Source organism: Ochlerotatus camptorhynchus, unplaced genomic scaffold, assembly GCF_037179485.1.
Source record: "Ochlerotatus camptorhynchus isolate MF236.1 unplaced genomic scaffold, CSIRO-AGI_Acam_v1.1 ptg000929l, whole genome shotgun sequence".
Taxonomy (NCBI): domain Eukaryota; kingdom Metazoa; phylum Arthropoda; class Insecta; order Diptera; family Culicidae; genus Ochlerotatus; species Ochlerotatus camptorhynchus.
This window is the reverse complement of record NW_027041375.1, coordinates 1-18,228: the sequence shown is the minus strand read 5'-3', so window position 1 is coordinate 18,228 and position 18,228 is coordinate 1. Positions and strand designations below refer to the sequence as shown.

Genomic DNA, 18,228 nt, shown 5'->3' with positions numbered 1-18,228 from the left:
ATACACAACTCGACGAAAAGTACGATTGATTGAATTTATTTCTGGTTTCTTTCAACTGATTCTGATGTTATTTGGGCCGCTGCGCGTGTCGGTCTCAGGGCACCGAAATTTACATGACTTTTTTGTAGTGTGCATACAATATACAAACATGGTATGGTAAGCTTAGAAAGCTCGCAGTTAACAACTAAGAAAGTACTCAATGAACACTAAACTGATGGCAGGCATTAGTTCAAGAAGCTACATAATTAACCAGGGAAAAGTAGAAACATTTCAAATTAGACAACAAAGTCTGTGTATTTTCGGTGCACGTTTACCACATAGTTTGATATAATTAGGGGATACGATTACGAAGCAGAGAATGAAACAAGCACAGGTAGAACGTATGAAACATACGCACTCTGGGTAATCAACTAAAGGAGATGTACCTACAGTGGTACGTGTGGTGTAGCGTGTTCAAAAAATAAATAAATGGGGTTTACATTTCTGAACATCTATCAACGCGTAATTGTAAGAAATGTGATAAAAATATTTCATAGTTGATAACGTACATGGTACATTTTTAAACTGTGCACGGTATGGAATTTCTCTACGACCGGTCATTTCTATTAGTCTGTTTGTAAATTAGTTATTTTCACATACTCATAAATTGATACTGCTACTATGCTACCTTCCAAACATCAACTAGCGTCGACATAATGCAGAGTACCTTGATATCACAAATATTTAAGTGGATTTTGGTCTCGCTTCAGTATCTATTTGAAGTAGCATCATCGATGTCATATCATCACACATGCTTATATACCTCCCAAGAGCAGAAGAGAGAGGATGCTGTGACACACGTACGAGTTACTCACATATACATGTTGTGGGAGTGTGAAGCGCAATCAACTAACTGGCAAGTAGTTATATACAGACAGATATACCACAGGAAGGTAGTATACAACACATCACGAGAAATTGTTTATGTATCATGTATCATTCGAAAGGATTCTTGGCTGGAGGATATTATGCTGTTTGAAATGTGCAATGATATAGTTGGCGGCAGTATTTCGTGACGTTCGGTCGTGCGGTTCTCGGTGAGCTCTTGGTTTGGCGGTGGTGTACTTTGAGAATTGATTCTCTAATGCTGATTTATATCCTTTTGAATTTGTAGCAACGTCCTGTATATCAAGCTTCATCATTTTATCATAAACCGTGCTGTAGCGAAGAGAATGATGTAGCAAGTTGAGTAGACTTTAGTGCTTGGCGGGAGTGATATGAGTGAAGGGCCTGTTTGCTCAACACTGTACGAGATGAGTATGTCGCTCTGGAGCGGCTCAAATTGAATGGGGCTTTATTACTCTTTTGTTTTTCACATTTGAATAAGGAAGGATGTAAAGTGATATGACCAGGCGGCAAAGATGAGAAAATAAAAAGGGTGATAATTTATAAGCGAGACAACAAGTGTCGTAGTGCTGGTACCGGATAAGGTAGAGTGTTTTAATGTGATGAGATAAAAATATACTTAACAATTACAATAATTTGAATCAAGGTGGATTCAGATGCTACAGAAAAAGGAATAAGTGTGCACAATTTAACGAAAGGAGAAGAGAGTACACCATAATTAATTGAAATGAGATGCACACAACCGTTAGCATGATTAATTATAATTGGATACTAACAAACTGATGGGAATTGAGTTAACTACGGTGATTAATACCAAGTAAGTAATATCTTCACACAAAATCACGGCCTCCCTGTTCGGTAATTTTTTACTGGGTTTTTGAACAGCTGAAAAAGTCAGTAAACTTAAAAAAATTGTAAAAAATTGTATAAAAGTGATTTTTTCTTGAAATTTATACAGACTGTGTTCCAATTACATTTATTTGATGATAAAAATAAAATATGTTAAAATTGTTCGTTGCATTACGTGTGACCGTTATTTTCAGTTTACTGACTTTTTCAGCTGTTTGAAAACCCAGTAAAAAATTACTGACCCCAGTAAAATAATCTCTGTGTGTTATTTGAACATGCATGAAAAATGTGAATGGAGTGGTTTACGCATCCGAAGGATGTACAATTCCGTTAACAGTTTTGTATAAAATATACACCCAATCTGGAATGAATTACTGAATACACATATTCTACACACTTAGTTTTGCTTTAAAAATTGCAATAAGTTTTACTTAGGTCTCATCAATAAATTAAATTTGCTTGCTGAGATTTATTAATTAATTTTTTTTAACTCTTTATTTGTTTACCCTATATCACCAGCACTCAGCGATGAGAGTGAGTGTAGGTATCGGAAATTCAAACTACCGTTCATTATGAATGAGCAAGGCCGACTGTGGCTATCAGGCATTTCTACCAGCTGCAATAACAGCTTGTGAGCTATTTGTACCTACGGGTACGAATTTAGAATTTGTCCCTCGCTCCCTCAGTAAGATACTTGAGAAGACGTTTGAATCTGTCCAAGGTGTCAACTAATACTTAGCATTCAAGCCGATGGCCAGTTTGCAGTGAAAACTTGAATTTAATGAAGTTCAAAAGTTCCATGCGAAAATGGAAATCGGTAGTCATTATCACAATAGGGGGACCTGTTCTTTCTTGGTATTCTGACGGGAATGTTAAATGGAATTTTGCATGGATGATGGATCATTCTCACCGTCCAAATAAATTTGATCAGAAAGTGGATCAAGAGATTGCCCTTTTCTTTGTGAGTTTAGGCGCCATCGCTGCAGAAGAAAGTTTCTCCAAATCAACGCACGATGTGGACATGAGATTCATCAAAACATTTTCCGAGACTTTTGGTGAGATTTCAGTTATATTTTTTGCTGAGCTGCTTGGTGGTGCCGAAATTACCGAGAGTCGTAAAAATACTAATGATGATAAGCTTCAACTGGTATTATCCTCGGATTGAATCCCAATCGAAAATGTCTGGCTACTTGGATATCGTCATCGTAATTCATAAATACGATTTTTTGTAATTCTTTTGCAGATCATCCAATCGGTCGATATTAAAAGATAAGCTGATTCTTTGAAGAGTCCAAAGATTGCCGTCATGATGGCTGATATGCTATATCACTTCAAGTTTTCTAAAGCACAAATCTCGGACACTGTTGCGACACCGCTCATGAAATTTGAACTCCCTGTTAAGTTTCAGTTTCCTTGTATATTTCGTTAGAGCTGATAGTTGTACCACAGACAAACAGACGTAACTCTTCATTGTGTATCTTCGTTCATGCATTTAACGGTTGATTTGAATATTATCAGTTCCGCGAACTACTCGCCGCAGCACTGGCATCGGATCACTTTGACGTTTCTATATATTCTATAGAACTTTTATGCAATATTGTTTACGAGTTAACGAGCAAGCTTGTTTTCCGCGAGAAGCCAGAGAGATGTCGTTACTGAGGTTATATGTTATGAGATACTATGTTTTCAAGAACAAGTTTTTCAAAGAGTTACGTCTGTTTGTCTGTGGTTGTACTCTTGAAATTGCAAAGTGTAAATTAAAATAATCAAAAACATGGAGCTTGGGGATCATCCATGAATTACGTCACGCTCTAAGAGGAGAGAGGGGTTTCTAATGTGTGACAAGCAATGCTTTAAGTATATTAAAAACGTGACAAAAGGAGGGAAGGGGCATTGGCGTAGCTTAGGAAAAATCATAGGTGGGAATAAATCTATTTTCAAATTTCTCAAAAAACTCGTTTTTAGTACCTATCTTTAAATCGGACAAAAAATCTGACATACGGAATTATCGTGGTATGGCTATTATCTCTTGCATTCTGAAACTTTTTGAGGCGATTGTAAATGGAAAAATCTTTTTTCAAATTAAAAACAGAATAACTACTATGCAACATGGCTTCTTTAAAGGCCGTTTAACAACTACGAATTGCTTGATTTAATTAATTATTCCTTGAATGTAATGGATAACAGAAACCATGTAGAAGTGTTTGTTAGGGAAATTAGGAAACATAATTGTGTGCATCACTGTAGGTAATCCAACGACCACGATCTTCTGCATGTATGCAGACCATACTCTACCTACCTATACGAGAGATAGGCACGATAGACAATCAGTGATGTGCTCTCGCAGCATCACTTGTAAATAAAGATAGGAGAATAGCCAGTTAGCTCCCGACCACCGACGGTACCGGTATCGATTCAGTTCGATCGCGTTGTTTAAATACAGTCCACTTTCGTAGAATAATAAAATCATTAATTAGTGATCGTATCACACCGGTGTTAATCCGAACTAGCTATTCGCGGGTGCGCACGTAGTGCAAAACGGGGAATTATCCATCATTTTGGTCCTGGCGAACCGGATTTGCCAGACCCGTTGATAACTTGTTCGGTGATAGTGCGCGTCGCTTGGGTTCGATACGGTCATCGAACTACCGGACAATAGACCAGTGGTGTCTGATTGTTTGCCGTTTTACTGGCGTGGTGGTACACTGGTACGAAAAAAGTGGCTTGTTCTGCTGGCGTGAGAATACGCTAGTGCGAGAAAAGTGATTGTTCTGACCTGCCAGCGTGATACGCTGGGGTGAAGAAGGTGATTTTGTCCGAGTGGCGTGGTGATACGCTGGCGCGGAATAAATTGTGATAAAGATTCTGCTGGTGCAGTCTGCGTCAACAGCGTTTGGATTTCTACATGTGTGATAGCAGTAGGTGATATCTGTTTAGGTTTGAGAAGGATCTCGTTCATCTCCTGTGGACATCACCATCGATTCCCAAAGGCCTAGGGCCAAGTCAGCTAAGTACAGTGTGTGTGAGATTGCGTGGTTGAGGTGGCTTGGTTGGTTTGCATTGTGCGACAGCCATAGCAAAAGCTCTACGAACGGTAGAGAAAATTAAAGCTTGATGAGATTACATTGCATGCGAGATTGTACTCATCATCAGTAGAATACTGTGGAGAACGTTTTTGCATTTCTCCGGTTTTTATAATTTATTGCCTAGCTGGAAAACTTTGATATTGCTGATAATTGATTGAGTTTTTACATTTGGCCTGTCAGTTGTCAATCGTTCGATCGCTTGAGGTCTCGGGAGTGATTTGGGCTAGTGATTCGTAGTAAGTGCAAGTGCAAGTCTTCTGTAACGATGCCAGTGTCTGAACTGAGACAGCTAGTGAAGCTGGAACGTCATGCGTGGATTTCGTTGGAGAACATCGAGTAGTTCCTGGCTTCGTATCAAGAAGAACGTGATAAAAGTGCAGTGGAATTACGTCTAAAGAAGATCGACGATGTGTATAATAAATACTGTGAAGTGAGAGTAAAAATTGAAGTGCTTACAGACGATCTCGACGTTGACGATGGCTCGCAGAATGCAGCTGAGGAAGTAGCCACAGAGCCGATTGATATGGCTGAGGCGCGCCAGAGAGAGAATGAAGAAATTTTCAAGGAGTTTGAAAATAAATACTTTCGACTGAAGCAGGCACTTCTTTTGAAATGCAGCGTAGATATGGGAGTTGTTGCTGAACGGCAACCTGCAGTTCAGGTCTGCCAGCCATCGCGGACGAAGTATCCGGAGCTGAGGCTACCCACATTCTCGGGAAAGCTGTCGGAATGGATCAACTTTCGGGACAACTTCAAGTCGTTGATACACGACAACCATCAACTCTGTACAATCGATAAATTCAATTATCTACGTACCTCGTTGAAGGATGATGCTCTTCTGCAGATCAACCAAATTCAAATGACTGCTGCCAACTACACTCTCGCTTGGGGAATTCTGGAGTCGAAGTTCGAGAACCACAAGCTCATCGCACAGGAACATTTGAAGGCATTGTTCGCTGTTGCGCCAATGAAATTGGAGAGCTTTCAAGGATTGAACCATGTTCTAACGACGTTCAGGATCAACCTCCAACAGTTGGAGAAGCTGGGTGAAAATACGGAAAACTGGAGTACGCTGTTGGCTTTCATGCTATCCCAGAAACTGGACGATGATACGCTTCGCCAGTGGGAAACCCACCACAGCTCGAAGAATATTCCCTCCTACAAGGCAATGGAGGAGTTTCTGGAGAATTACTGTGGAATCCTGCAGTCAACGTCAGCGCGAAGAAGTAACGAGTGCAGGAAGTCATACAAGAACCCAGTAGTTCACGCTGTGGTATCGTCGAAAGACGATTGCCCAATCTGCAATGCTGGACAACATTCCGTGGAGCAGTGTAGACGTTTCGGGAATATGAAGGTCGTTGATAGGAAGATGCTTGTTCGAAAACTCGGATTGTGCCTAAATTGCTTGCGTTCCGGTCATTTCGTTGCGGATTGTTCGAGGTCTACGTGCAATAAGTGTGGATACAGCCACCACTACCTGCTTCATCCGTACACCGCATTCGCAAGTAAGGGGCAGACATCGAGTCAGCCCTCCTCCCAGAAGCCTGCCAAAAGACCTCAAGACGCGAACTTTCAGTCACAGCAATCAAATCAGGCTCAAAACCGGAACAGTTCTCAACACACACAGTCTACACCAACTCCAAGTACATCTTCGCAAAATGCATGCTTGTCACCTCCCACCAATACTCCAACAGTACACCACACTGCTACACCATCCAAAACACACCACTATACAAACAATGCATTGTTATCAACCGCTATCGTGAAGCTCGGTGATCGTCACGGAAACACCGTTCTTGCACGCGCTTTGTTGGACAACGGGTCACAGATTAGTCTGATGACCGAAAACCTTTCTCAAAAGTTGAATTTCCGACGAACTCGGGAAAATGTACCAGTAAAAGGAGTGGGTGGTGCCCTTTCTGTTGCTAAACAAGCCGTATTAGCAACAGTGTTGTCATGTAATTCTTCGTACACGTCTTGCGAGGTCAAGTTCTTTGTGCTGTCGAAGATTACATCAAGCCTGCCGCAGCAGCACATTGAGGTATCATCGTGGAATATACCTCCAGGAATTTGCCTAGCAGATCCAGCCTTCAATGAACCTGGATCTATCGATGTGATTCTGGGTGTAGCTGTTTTCTACGAGCTGCTGCTAAGTGCGCAGTTGAAACTTTCTAATTCGGGTCCGATTCTACGCCACACGGAGCTTGGATGGATTGTTGCTGGAGAATTACCTGAAACCTCTGTTGTCAGCTACAGCACGGTAGCTTCGTCATCGGTAACTACGGAAGACGTCTTCGAGGAACTAACTAAGTTCTGGGATTTAGAATCCTGTCAAACGACGAGCTGCTTGTCCATCGAGGAGTCTGCCTGTGAAGCCATCTTTGAGGAGACAACCACAAGAGATCCTGATGGAAAATTTCGGGTTACATTGCCGAAAAGGAAACATATGCTGGATAAACTGGGAGAGTCTAAGGCGATAGCGAAGAAACGGTACCTCTCCATGGAGAAACGGCTGAATGCCAACCCGGAAATGAAGGCATTGTATTCGACTTTCATGCACGAGTACCTTTCCATGGGTCATATGACGGAGGTAGTAAACGACGATGAGGAATCTGGTCCAGAATATTACTTGCCGCATCATGCAGTGCTGAAACCAGACAGCACTACTACAAAACTAAGAGTAGTTTTCGATGCATCGTGTTCTACGGAATCGGGTGTGTCCTTGAATGACGTCTTGATGGTGGGACCTGTCGTTCAAGACGACCTACGAAGCATCCTTTTACGATTCCGGTTGTTCAAGTATGCTGTTGTAGGAGACGCAGAGAAAATGTACCGGATGGTATGGCAGCACGAACTGGATCAGCTGCTGCACAAGATATTCTGGAGAGATTCGGTTCAGGAGCCATTGTGGACGTACAAGCTATCCACTGTGACGTACGGTACATCATCTGCACCTTATCTTGCCACTCGTTGTCTGAACAAGTGTGCTGAGGATGGAGCAGAGCGCTATCCCGTAGCTTCAGTGGTGGTCAAGAAGAGTTTTTATGTTGACGACATGCTAGCCGGCTCTCATACCGTTGAAGAAGGCGAACAGCTCTGTAAGGAGGTACTGGAGCTCCTGAAGGGATCAGGTTTCAACCTCAGGAAGTGGAACTCCAACAATCCGAAGATTTTGAAGGCAATACCCTCGCATCTGCGGGACGATCGAGAATTCCTGAATTTAGATGAGAAGGCAACTGTGAAGACGTTAGGTCTCACTTGGGAGACGGCTACGGACACACTGTGGATCAAGGTTCCGGATTGGAGGCCAGGTGGGCCAATCACGCATCGTGTTGTTCTATCCGAGATAGCACGTCTTTTCGACCCCTACGGACTAGTTGGTCCGGTAGTAGTCCAAGGAAAACTATTTCTTCAAGAGCTTTGGAAGGCGAAGTACTCCTGGGATGAACCACTAAGTGATGAGCTTCAGTCACAATGGTTGGAGTTCAGAACCAATCTTTGCGAGTTGGACGCTGTGTCTGTTCCTCGATGGATCAGGTTCGGAAGAGATGTAATCACATGTGAATTCCACGGATTCAGCGATGCAAGTGATAAAGCATACGGTGCCGCGATATACTTACGATGTGTGAACCGGGACGGAGAAGTCACGATCAACCTACTGATGGCCAAATCAAAGGTTGCGCCGTTAGAGGACCTTAGTAAAAGGAAGAAGAAGCAATCCACACCTCGGTTGGAGTTATCTGCTGCGCTACTGTTAGCGCACCTGTATGAGTCTGTCTCCACCAGCATGATGATAGCAGCCAAATCATTCTTCTGGACCGATTCTACAATTGTAAAATTCTGGATTTCGTCACACCCGTCTAGATGGCAGGTCTTTGTGGCCAATCGTGTATCAGAGATACAACATGTGACAAAGGGTGGAATCTGGAACCACGTTCCGGGAATCGAGAATCCCGCTAACATAATTTCGAGAGGAGCCACTCCAGCTCAGATAACGAGCAATTCTCTGTGGTGGAATGGTCCAGAATGGCTGAAAAAGGAAACCCAGTACTGGCCTGTAAACGCGCAGGTTCCAGAGCAGCAGTTCGATTCGGTAATCCTGGAGGAGAGACCACTAGTGTCAGCAGTCCTACAGACTCTGCCTCCAAGTGGGATTTTCACGCTACGTTCGTCTCTACTGAACCTTGTTCGTCTGACCGCTTGGATACGCCGTTTTTCCTTCAACTGCCGACCAAGAAATCGGTTGCATAGGAAAACTGGATTGCTGACAGCTGGTGAACATGATTCATCCTTGATTCTCCTAGTGCAGCTAGCCCAATCGGAATGTTTTCCATTGGAATTATCAAACCTTGCGGCTAAGGGCGAAGTTAGGCCTTCGTCGAAGCTGCATGCTCTGAATCCTGTGATGGTTGATGGGATACTCTGCGTTGGCGGCCGGCTCGGAAATGCTCCTGTTTCGCGAGGAAGGAAACATCCGATGATTTTGGATAGCCATCATCCACTCACGAAGCTCATCTTGGTCGACTATCACCGGCGATTGCTGCACGGAGGACCGCAGTTGATGATATCGTGTGTTCGAGAGAGGTTTTGGCCGTTGAGCGTCAGAAACTTAGCCAGGAAGGTAATGCACGAGTGCGTAAAGTGTTTCAGGGTGAAACAACGCGTCCATGATCAGTTGATGGGAGATCTTCCGTTGGAACGAGTATCACCAGCTCCTGCTTTCCAACGAGTGGGTATCGATTATTGTGGACCATTCGAACTGCAGCCTGTCACCCGGAAGAGCGCTCCGGTGAAATGCTATCTCTGTTTGTTCGTTTGCTTAGTCTGCAAAGCCGTCCACATTGAGGTCGTGATGGACCTCACCACCGAGGCATTTCTTGCTGCCCTTCGGAGATTTGTTGCCAGACGCGGAAGACCGGAGTTGATACTCTGCGACAACGCCTCTAATTTCGTGGGAGCACAAAGAGAACTGCGTGAATTGCATCGAATGTTTCGTCAGCAACAGTTCCAAGAAAATGTGTCAATGGAGGCTGCTCAAGATTCGATCGAATTCAAATTCATCCCTGCCAGATCACCCAACTTTGGTGGCTTGTGGGAAGCCGCAGTCAAATCGCTGAAAGGGCACATGAGGAGAGTAATCGGCAACAGAATGCTGAAGTATGATGAACTGCATACCGTTGTGACGCAGATTGAAGCATGTCTAAATTCGAGACCGCTGACACCGCTCGTTAATGACTCCGGTGACTTGGAAGCATTGACTCCCGGGCATTTTTTGATCCAACGCCCACTCACCGCAGCACCCGAACCAAGTCTCCATGATCTATCAGAGAATAGGCTCAATAGATGGCAACGTGTTCAGAACTACAGTCAACTGATTTGGAAGCGCTGGTCAACGGACTACTTGTCAACTCTGCAGAGTCGCAACAAATGGACAAGGCAAAGAAATAATTTAAACGTTGGAACAATGGTTCTTTTGAAGGAGGACAACATTCCACCTCTCAAGTGGAAGCTGGGACGCGTCATGGAGACTCACCCAGGGCCAGACGGGAACGTGAGAGTTGTCACCGTTCGTACGAAGGATGGCTCTTATCGTCGGGCTATTTCGAAGATATGTATTCTTCCCATCCGAGATAATCAACTGGATGTCGAGGAATCGCAGTAGATCCAGTACAACAATAAGTATTATCGCCCCCGTTGGGGCACTTTTGGCACCTTGCGGTGTAACCCCGCCGCTGTTGCCAGGGGGCAACCTATAAGTTACGTATTATATATTCTGTGTATCCGGGAACATACTGATCTGTTCTCCCTCGACAGTCATAACCTGCTGCTCATATGCTTGGCTGGAGAGATCATCCGTTCCTTCGTTCATCCGTATGCAAGCAACCATAATACGGATCCACCTCTGATACCTTGCGGCATCGTAGATCACTGAAGATCAACACAGCTAAGTATGGCCCCATATGGGGCAAATTTGGCGGTAACCGACAGTCCATGTCGTTTTATGCCAGGGGCCGCAGTATAAGTTACGTTTATTAGAAATAAGTAGCATTTCGGAAGCCAATCGAATTCCCTTCCTCCAGGATCATCTCCAACACTTCAACAATCGACGGTCGTCAGAGATGTATTCTCCCATGGATCGACAACCACATCGGGAAAACTCAGATAAGTATGGCCCCAGTAGGGGCACATTGGCAGCTGACGGCGCTTTCAGCCGTAATCGCCAGGGGCCGCACTAAAAGTTACGTTTTCCAAGCTTAACAAGTTGTTCGGAGCCCAATCGGTTTTTCTCTTCAACAGAAATCCTCTGAGATAACTTCTGATCTTCTACGACCACAACTTCCGCCGAGCATTTTACGCCCCCATTAGGGCAAACTTTGGCAACAATGGAGAGTTCGTCCATTATCGCCAGGGGGCGACAGTTAAGTTATGTCTCTCCAATAACGAATTTGTTTCGGAATCAAACCGTCTTATTCTCCAATAGCATACGAGGGTCAATTCCACCGACAGAGGCCAGCATGTTCGTTCCACCGGCAGCGGAAGCATGTGCGCTAGAGGCGTATGGTTGGGAGTCATACGAAGTCAGTAAAGTTTCCAACATCGGAATCTATGGATTGAGTTTGTAACCCTCGTCTAGGGTGACAATTTATAACCTACCCTTTTAACGTGTTTGCCATGAGCGTGTGCCTTGTCTGTTATGATTTGTTTTTGTTTTGGTCGCACGCTCGGCAACATACTCACCACTGATTTATTTGTAAATATTTTAATTTGTTATTTTCATCGTAGATTTTATTCATGTAGGCATGTTTTTAGGATTAGAATATAGTGTAAAAATTATCGTTTAAAATTGTCTCGCGTGTAGAATAAAGCTAGGTCCCGTTTCTCCTCCCGCTGCAAAATAAGGCGAAAACATAAGCAGCACAACATTCGAGCGCGGTTGCAGGAGAACGATGCCGGTTGTTAGATTGTCAGTGATTGTCAGCTAAACAAGAGAGAAAGTTACGAGCCACGGTAGGAAATCGACGCGTTTTTTGCCCCGTCCGTTTGAAGTGAAAACGAGAAGTTGGAGTGCCGTTTTCGTGGCGTGTGTCCGCTGGAGGGATAATTCCCAGCATCGTCGCGTGAAAGTGTCGTCATTTCCTGGAAAAGTGCCGTGGTTCGTGAGCTTAAGTGAAGGGTGTCGGATCGCCGCCAAGGGAAGCTAAATTTCAAGGATTTTTCCGCTTCCCGGCTAAACCCCAAGGATCCCCGAACACCCACCGTCCTCACTGCGGTGGCTCAGCCAGTAGAGCCAGTCTCGCCACCGCAGTTAAGAGCCAAGGAGGGACGAAGCAGGTCGAACCGAAGGAGCGTTCGCCTGGGTAGTGCACTGCGGTGACTACCGGGACCATCTACGGCGAGTAGTTGGTCCGGTGATTCGTCACCATCGTCGCCGAGGGGGTTCCGATAAAGGAGCCTTGCTCATCCCCCCCGCTAAACGCCAAGGACCGCTGCTACGCAGCTAAAGTGAAGGAGAAAACGCTCGGCACAGACCGTGTCTGGAGCCAACGTAAAGCAGTACGATCTGCAACCGCCGCCGCTATCGTCGAAGGGCCCCACCGAGTGACACCGAGGATAACGAGGAGGAAAAGGAAAGGTTAGAGGATCATAGACGTCTTAAATTGTACTTTTCTTTCTCTTTTCTTAACAATCCATCCAAATCCGAACGTCTTTGGGGGAAGTACTCTGCTCGTAGCCGCCCCGCCGGGGTAAATCGGGCCAGCTATAGGCTGGCAAGTAAGCCGCAACTTACAATTGGCGCCCAACGTTAAAATACACAAGGAAAAAATATTCTTAAGGAATATTTTTTCTTCCGAGCGTGGGGTACTTCCACCAAAGTTTGGAACCAGGGTGGAATAAACAGTGGTGAGGCTTTTTCCACAATAGGCGCGGTTCGTTTAATATTATTTGTTGTGTTTGTCTTATTCCTAATCGGTGAATCGCTTCATTTCATCGTCTGCAGAACGAGTTGTCGTCATCTCGGAGCACTTTGTTCTCAGAGCGGGGCTTTCAAATCCTCTGAGCCGATTTGGGTTGACATTCGCAACATTTGGTGACCTAAAATCATAGGGAATCGTCAGTAAATGAAAAAGGGTCCTTACCGTATTCATACTCCACTCCACAGTTGGCAGGTTTTAATTTATCTCCATATTTTGAATCTGTGATCCACTCATTTTTGAACATGGCACGCAGACCGTTGACGTTGACGGAGTTCAATGAGGCGTATCTGCATCTACGCGTTGATCATTTGCATCCCGACGAGGTTGACTTTGAATTAAACTCCCGTGGTGTTGTCATCCTTCCTGAGTCGGATAAATCGGGATCACAAAGACGTCGTCGTTTGAGGGGATTGCTGAACAGCGAGATAGTGCAAGCTACGAATGCTGTTCGGTCGTTCAAAGGGGATGCTCAAGTCGAATTCGGGACATGTCGTGGGAAGTTTGAGTCCATGAGGGAAGATTTACAGTATAGGTGTCCAAATAAGGAGATATTTCGAAGCAGGTTACTTCATTTGGGAGTCCGGCTCCAACTCTTGGAAAAATATGTTGTAGGGGAGGAGTTTTCGGTCACTAGGAAATGTTTACAGGAAGTGATCGCTTTATGGGACTATCACTTCGGGGACAGTCCTGCCCCTACTCCGCCGACCAACGAGGAAGAAGAAGACGAAGTTGGCGATGATGATTTGGTGGATCAAAATCCTGATCCGGAAATCACACCACAGAACCAAGATGGACAACAAGTTGTTGAAAATCCAAGTGACAAAACCGTAGGAGAAGAACTTTTGAATGTCTTACGTGATATAAGGGCGGAGATTAGAAGCGTACAGGACCAAATCTCGCTGAATGAGTCTCGTAGCGATATACGAGTAAGCTCTCTCCAACGTGCGGTCAAGAGCCTGAGCAGCGAGATAACTGTTATTACAAAGATTGCTGCTGATCTAAAGAAAACGAATCAGGAAGTTGAAGAGCTTCGTGATACGGTTTCGGGATTGCAGTGTATCATAAACCAAATTCTTCCACACGTTGTTGTTCAAGATCCGCCGCCCAGAAGGAATGATCTTGGATTGGAGGAAATTCCAGAACATCCGGAACTGCATGATGTCCGACAACCAACGGTAGAATCAGACAATCTAGTTGATTTGTTAAGGCAATATTCGATGCCTACAAATAAAGCAAACATTCAGAACATAGGGGATTCTGGTTTGTGGAACAGTTCAAAAAACTTCATCCAACCTGGTTATCATTCTCAGAATCACTTCAAACAACCTACACTCCCGAACTACACTTACCCAAATCAAGGGAGAAGTGTAGGATCGGTTGAGCCGCCCGCGTACTATCGTCGACCACAACGGGTGGCCGACTGGAAGATTCATAAATACGCTGGGAATGATGAAGGGACTGGACTGAATGAGTTTTTAGAAACTGTTCACCACTATGCGGAATCAGAGCAGATTTCGGAAGAGGAACTTTTTAATTCAGCGATGCACTTGTTCATCGGGAATGCTTTGGCGTGGTATAAGGCTATGCGGTCGCAAAAGCGACTCTTCAATTGGAATCATCTTGTATGCGAGTTAAAGGCGAATTTCGTTCACCCGGAACTCGATGCCACGCTGAAGATGAAAGCGTCTCAGCGTCGCCAACAACGGAACGAATCCTTCCAGCAGTTTTACCTGGAAATGGAGTCAATTTTCCGAGCCATGACTACGCCACTATCCCCAAGCGAGAAGCTCGAGCTTCTCAAGCGTAATCTTAGGCCTGATTATAAACAGGTTCTTATTACCAAACCGGTGAACACGCTTGCTGAATTACTTTGCCTCGGTAAATCAATCGATGCTTCTAGAACTCCCATTTACTACAAGGTATTCGGCAGTTCCAAAGAAGTCGCTGCAATCTCCGAAAAACCTGTATTAGCTGATTTTAGAGAGAATCAGAAACAGCAGGGTGGAAACGGGGATTCATCAAAATCAAGAAGTAGGATTTTTTGGAATAGAAATGGTCGACCACCTTCCCCAGAAATTCGAAATTCGTCGCCCAACCGACCAAGAGACGTGGATGGCCAGACGGATAAAAATCTCCACGAGAAAACCAATCAACATTTTAAATCCACACAGCCACAGAAAACCATTATCTGTTTAGACTTCTTGGTGAACCAACATCGTCCACCAAACCTCGGTGTCTGCTATAATTGCGGGACCAAAGGACACGAGCATGAAGCGTGTTCTAAACCAAAACGGGTATTCTGTGCGGTGTGTGGGTTTAAAGGATTCGAGTATTCTCATTGCCCTTATTGTTTAAAACATGGGATTAGGTCCAACTAATTCAAGGGACTTGAACCCCTTATGTTCAAATTTTTAAAAATTTAGTTCGCCCCGGAGCTCAACATCTTTGTTTTCGCTTCTTTCTCAAAGCAATATTCCCTGTTCGAACTCCGGGATGTTTTCTTCAGCCTATATAGCATAACAGTGAACTCCACTGCATCGTCAATAATTTGTTGGAGTCGACCTAAAAGGCAAAAACATGAATTAGTCACATTTACTCCTTTGAATTTTACTGCAAACTACTTACCAAAAGTGCTTTGCGACAGCCTTCCTACGACCTAATACTTCCTCTCGTCTGTTGTTTACTTCATCAGGTTGCTCACTTGGGAGCTTCCGAAGGACAACATTCGAATAGGAAGTAGTACGGATATCCTCCGCTGTTGATGTAAATATCCGTGAGAATTTCCACGGTAGCTGCCTCAATTCACAGCAAACACCAAAATACTGCCCCGTGGAACGCAGGTTTACCAACAGGCCGATTGAAGGCCAAATAAAATTAAATTAACACTCCTCCCATCACCGGGAGGTAATCAAACACCCCTGTAGGGTCGTCCGTGTGATTATAAAATCACCAAAAGACCCCTCTTCCACGGGGATAATCACAATAAATCACTTCCTTCCAGCGGGGAAGGACTCAAACACACGACCGATGGTGCTTTTCATCCGGAGAAAAGCACCCTAAACCGACAAAAACGGGTAAAATCGCGGTTCGCGACGATCGCGACGTCGCAGCCGGAATGTTTTTGTTTACTTTCCGTTTTCGTCATCTCCTTTCCTCTCACGACGAGTGACGTCATCAAGGGAATTTTTCATTTTCTCTTCCTTGTGACACTTCACCGTGAGGGCGAAGTTAGCCCTTTGTTTTGGATCCACTCAGGGGTTACTTTAAGCGCGTAACGCCTCAGTGATAAAACACTGGGCGAAATCGTAACCATCATTCCTTACACAGGGATGACAACACCCTTTTAATGTGTACAATTTTAATTTGTTTTCAGTGTTTATTTTATGTGTTGGAATCAGGGCCATTCATCTGATTCTGTAAGGAATCAGATTGAAATAGACTGATATTCGCGTTTGAGGTCTTGCTCAAGTGATTCATTGGTGATTCACTTGATGCGTAAAAGACCAGCCCTTGCGTCCAGTTTGTCCAGTTGTTTTGGTATTTTAAATAGTAGGTGTGCATGAAAATAGTATGAATTTGGCCGCGAATGAGATTGTGTGAATGAATGTGTGAATGATAGTAAATATTTATGTGGGGGTTTAGTTCAGAGTGCTTGTGAGATCTGGTGGTGAACGCGTAGGCCAAATAAATGTTGAAGGATGAGTGGAACACTTTGGATGAATGTGGAATGAATTAGAACCCCAACTGCTGTAGTGAGTATGAATACCGTCAGGACACGAAAACTGGACAGTCAAAAAAAAAAAAAAGAAGAAAAAAAAAATGACAACCGTTCCACTGCAGGTTACTTGTGACTTGCAGGGTTCTAGGAAGCCGAATGCTTCCGAATGTTAATTTGAATTGGCTCAGGGGAATTGAAAATTTCAGTTCACCCACTGTGACCCGAATGCGAGAATGGTGAGCTGGCGTATCTCGATGGCGAGACCCAGCTCTTGTCTGTAGACCGATTTGAAGTCGAAGCACCGATTTAGAGTACCGGTCGGTAAAAGTCCCTGATTGTGACATTTTTAAATAATTGTGGAAAAAGTTGTTAGGATTAGGCAGATTTTTTATTTTCATGTATTTATTTTTTTATTTTCATTTTAATTCGTTTATTTATTATTGTTTCGGTGTTAGGTGTTAGGGTTAGTAAAAAAATTGTTGCCATTTTTTTTCTCCTCGGTGTGGGCGAGATTGTAACCCTCGTCTAGGGTGACAATTTATAACCTACCCTTTTAACGTGTTTGCCATGAGCGTGTGCCTTGTCTGTTATGATTTGTTTTTGTTTTGGTCGCACGCTCGGCAACATACTCACCACTGATTTATTTGTAAATATTTTAATTTGTTATTTTCATCGTAGATTTTATTCATGTAGGCATGTTTTTAGGATTAGAATATAGTGTAAAAATTATCGTTTAAAATTGTCTCGCGTGTAGAATAAAGCTAGGTCCCGTTTCTCCTCCCGCTGCAAAATAAGGCGAAAACATAAGCAGCACAACATTCGAGCGCGGTTGCAGGAGAACGATGCCGGTTGTTAGATTGTCAGTGATTGTCAGCTAAACAAGAGAGAAAGTTACGAGCCACGGTAGGAAATCGACGCGTTTTTTGCCCCGTCCGTTTGAAGTGAAAACGAGAAGTTGGAGTGCCGTTTTCGTGGCGTGTGTCCGCTGGAGGGATAATTCCCAGCATCGTCGCGTGAAAGTGTCGTCATTTTCCTGGAAAAGTGCCCGTGGGTTCGTGAGCTTAAGTGAATGTGTCGGATCTGCCGCCAAGGGAAGCTAAATTTCAAGGATTTTTCCGCTTCCCGGCTAAACCCCATGGATCCCCGAACACCCACCGTCCTCACTGCGGTGGCTCAGCCAGTAGAGCCAGTCTCGCCACCGCAGTTAAGAGCCAAGGAGGGACGAAGCAGGTCGAACCGAAGGAGCGTTCGCCTGGGTAGTGCACTGCGGTGACTACCTGGACCATCTACGGCGAGTAGTTGGTCCGGTGATTCGTCACCATCGTCGCCGAGGGGTTCCGATAAAGGAGCCTTGCTCATCCCCCCACGCTAAACGCCAAGGACCGCTGCTACCGCAGCTAAAGTGAAGGAGAAAACGCTCGGCACAGACCGTGTCTGGAGCCAACGTAAAGCAGTACGATCTGCAACCGCCGCCGCTATCGTCGAGGGCCCCACCGAGTGACACCGAGGATAACGAGGAGAAAAAGGAAAGGTTAGAGGATCATAGACGTCTTAAATTGTACTTTTCTTTCTCTTTTTCTTAACAATCCATCCAAATCCGAACGTCTTTGGGGGAAGTACTCTGCTCGTAGCCGCCCCGCCGGGGTAAATCGGGCCAGCTATAGGCTGGCAAGTAAGCCGCAACTTACAAGTTAGGAGTATCGTCAGCGTTTGG

The 18,228-nt window shown here is 44.5% G+C and overlaps 1 protein-coding gene and 1 long non-coding RNA gene across 2 annotated transcripts; both read left to right on the top strand.

The window, feature by feature from the left end:
* The first annotated feature begins 985 nt into the window (after nucleotides 1-985).
* LOC135715474 (uncharacterized) lies at nucleotides 986-1,699 on the top strand. The gene is made up of 3 exons (XR_010519078.1): nucleotides 986-1,076; nucleotides 1,154-1,469; nucleotides 1,532-1,699. It is a non-coding gene; the product is annotated as an uncharacterized LOC135715474 (long non-coding RNA).
* A 3,746-nt stretch (nucleotides 1,700-5,445) lies between these two features.
* LOC135715475 (uncharacterized) lies at nucleotides 5,446-10,482 on the top strand. Its single transcript, XM_065238744.1, has one exon. The coding sequence runs from the start codon at nucleotides 5,446-5,448 to the stop codon at nucleotides 10,480-10,482; it is 5,037 nt and encodes a 1,678-aa protein (XP_065094816.1).
* Nucleotides 10,483-18,228: the final 7,746 nt, after the last annotated feature.

Excerpts from the sequence above, each read along its gene's own strand:
- LOC135715475 (XM_065238744.1), top strand. The coding sequence starts at position 5,446 with ATGGGAGTTGTTGCTGAACGGCAACCTGCAGTTCAGGTCTGCCAGCCA.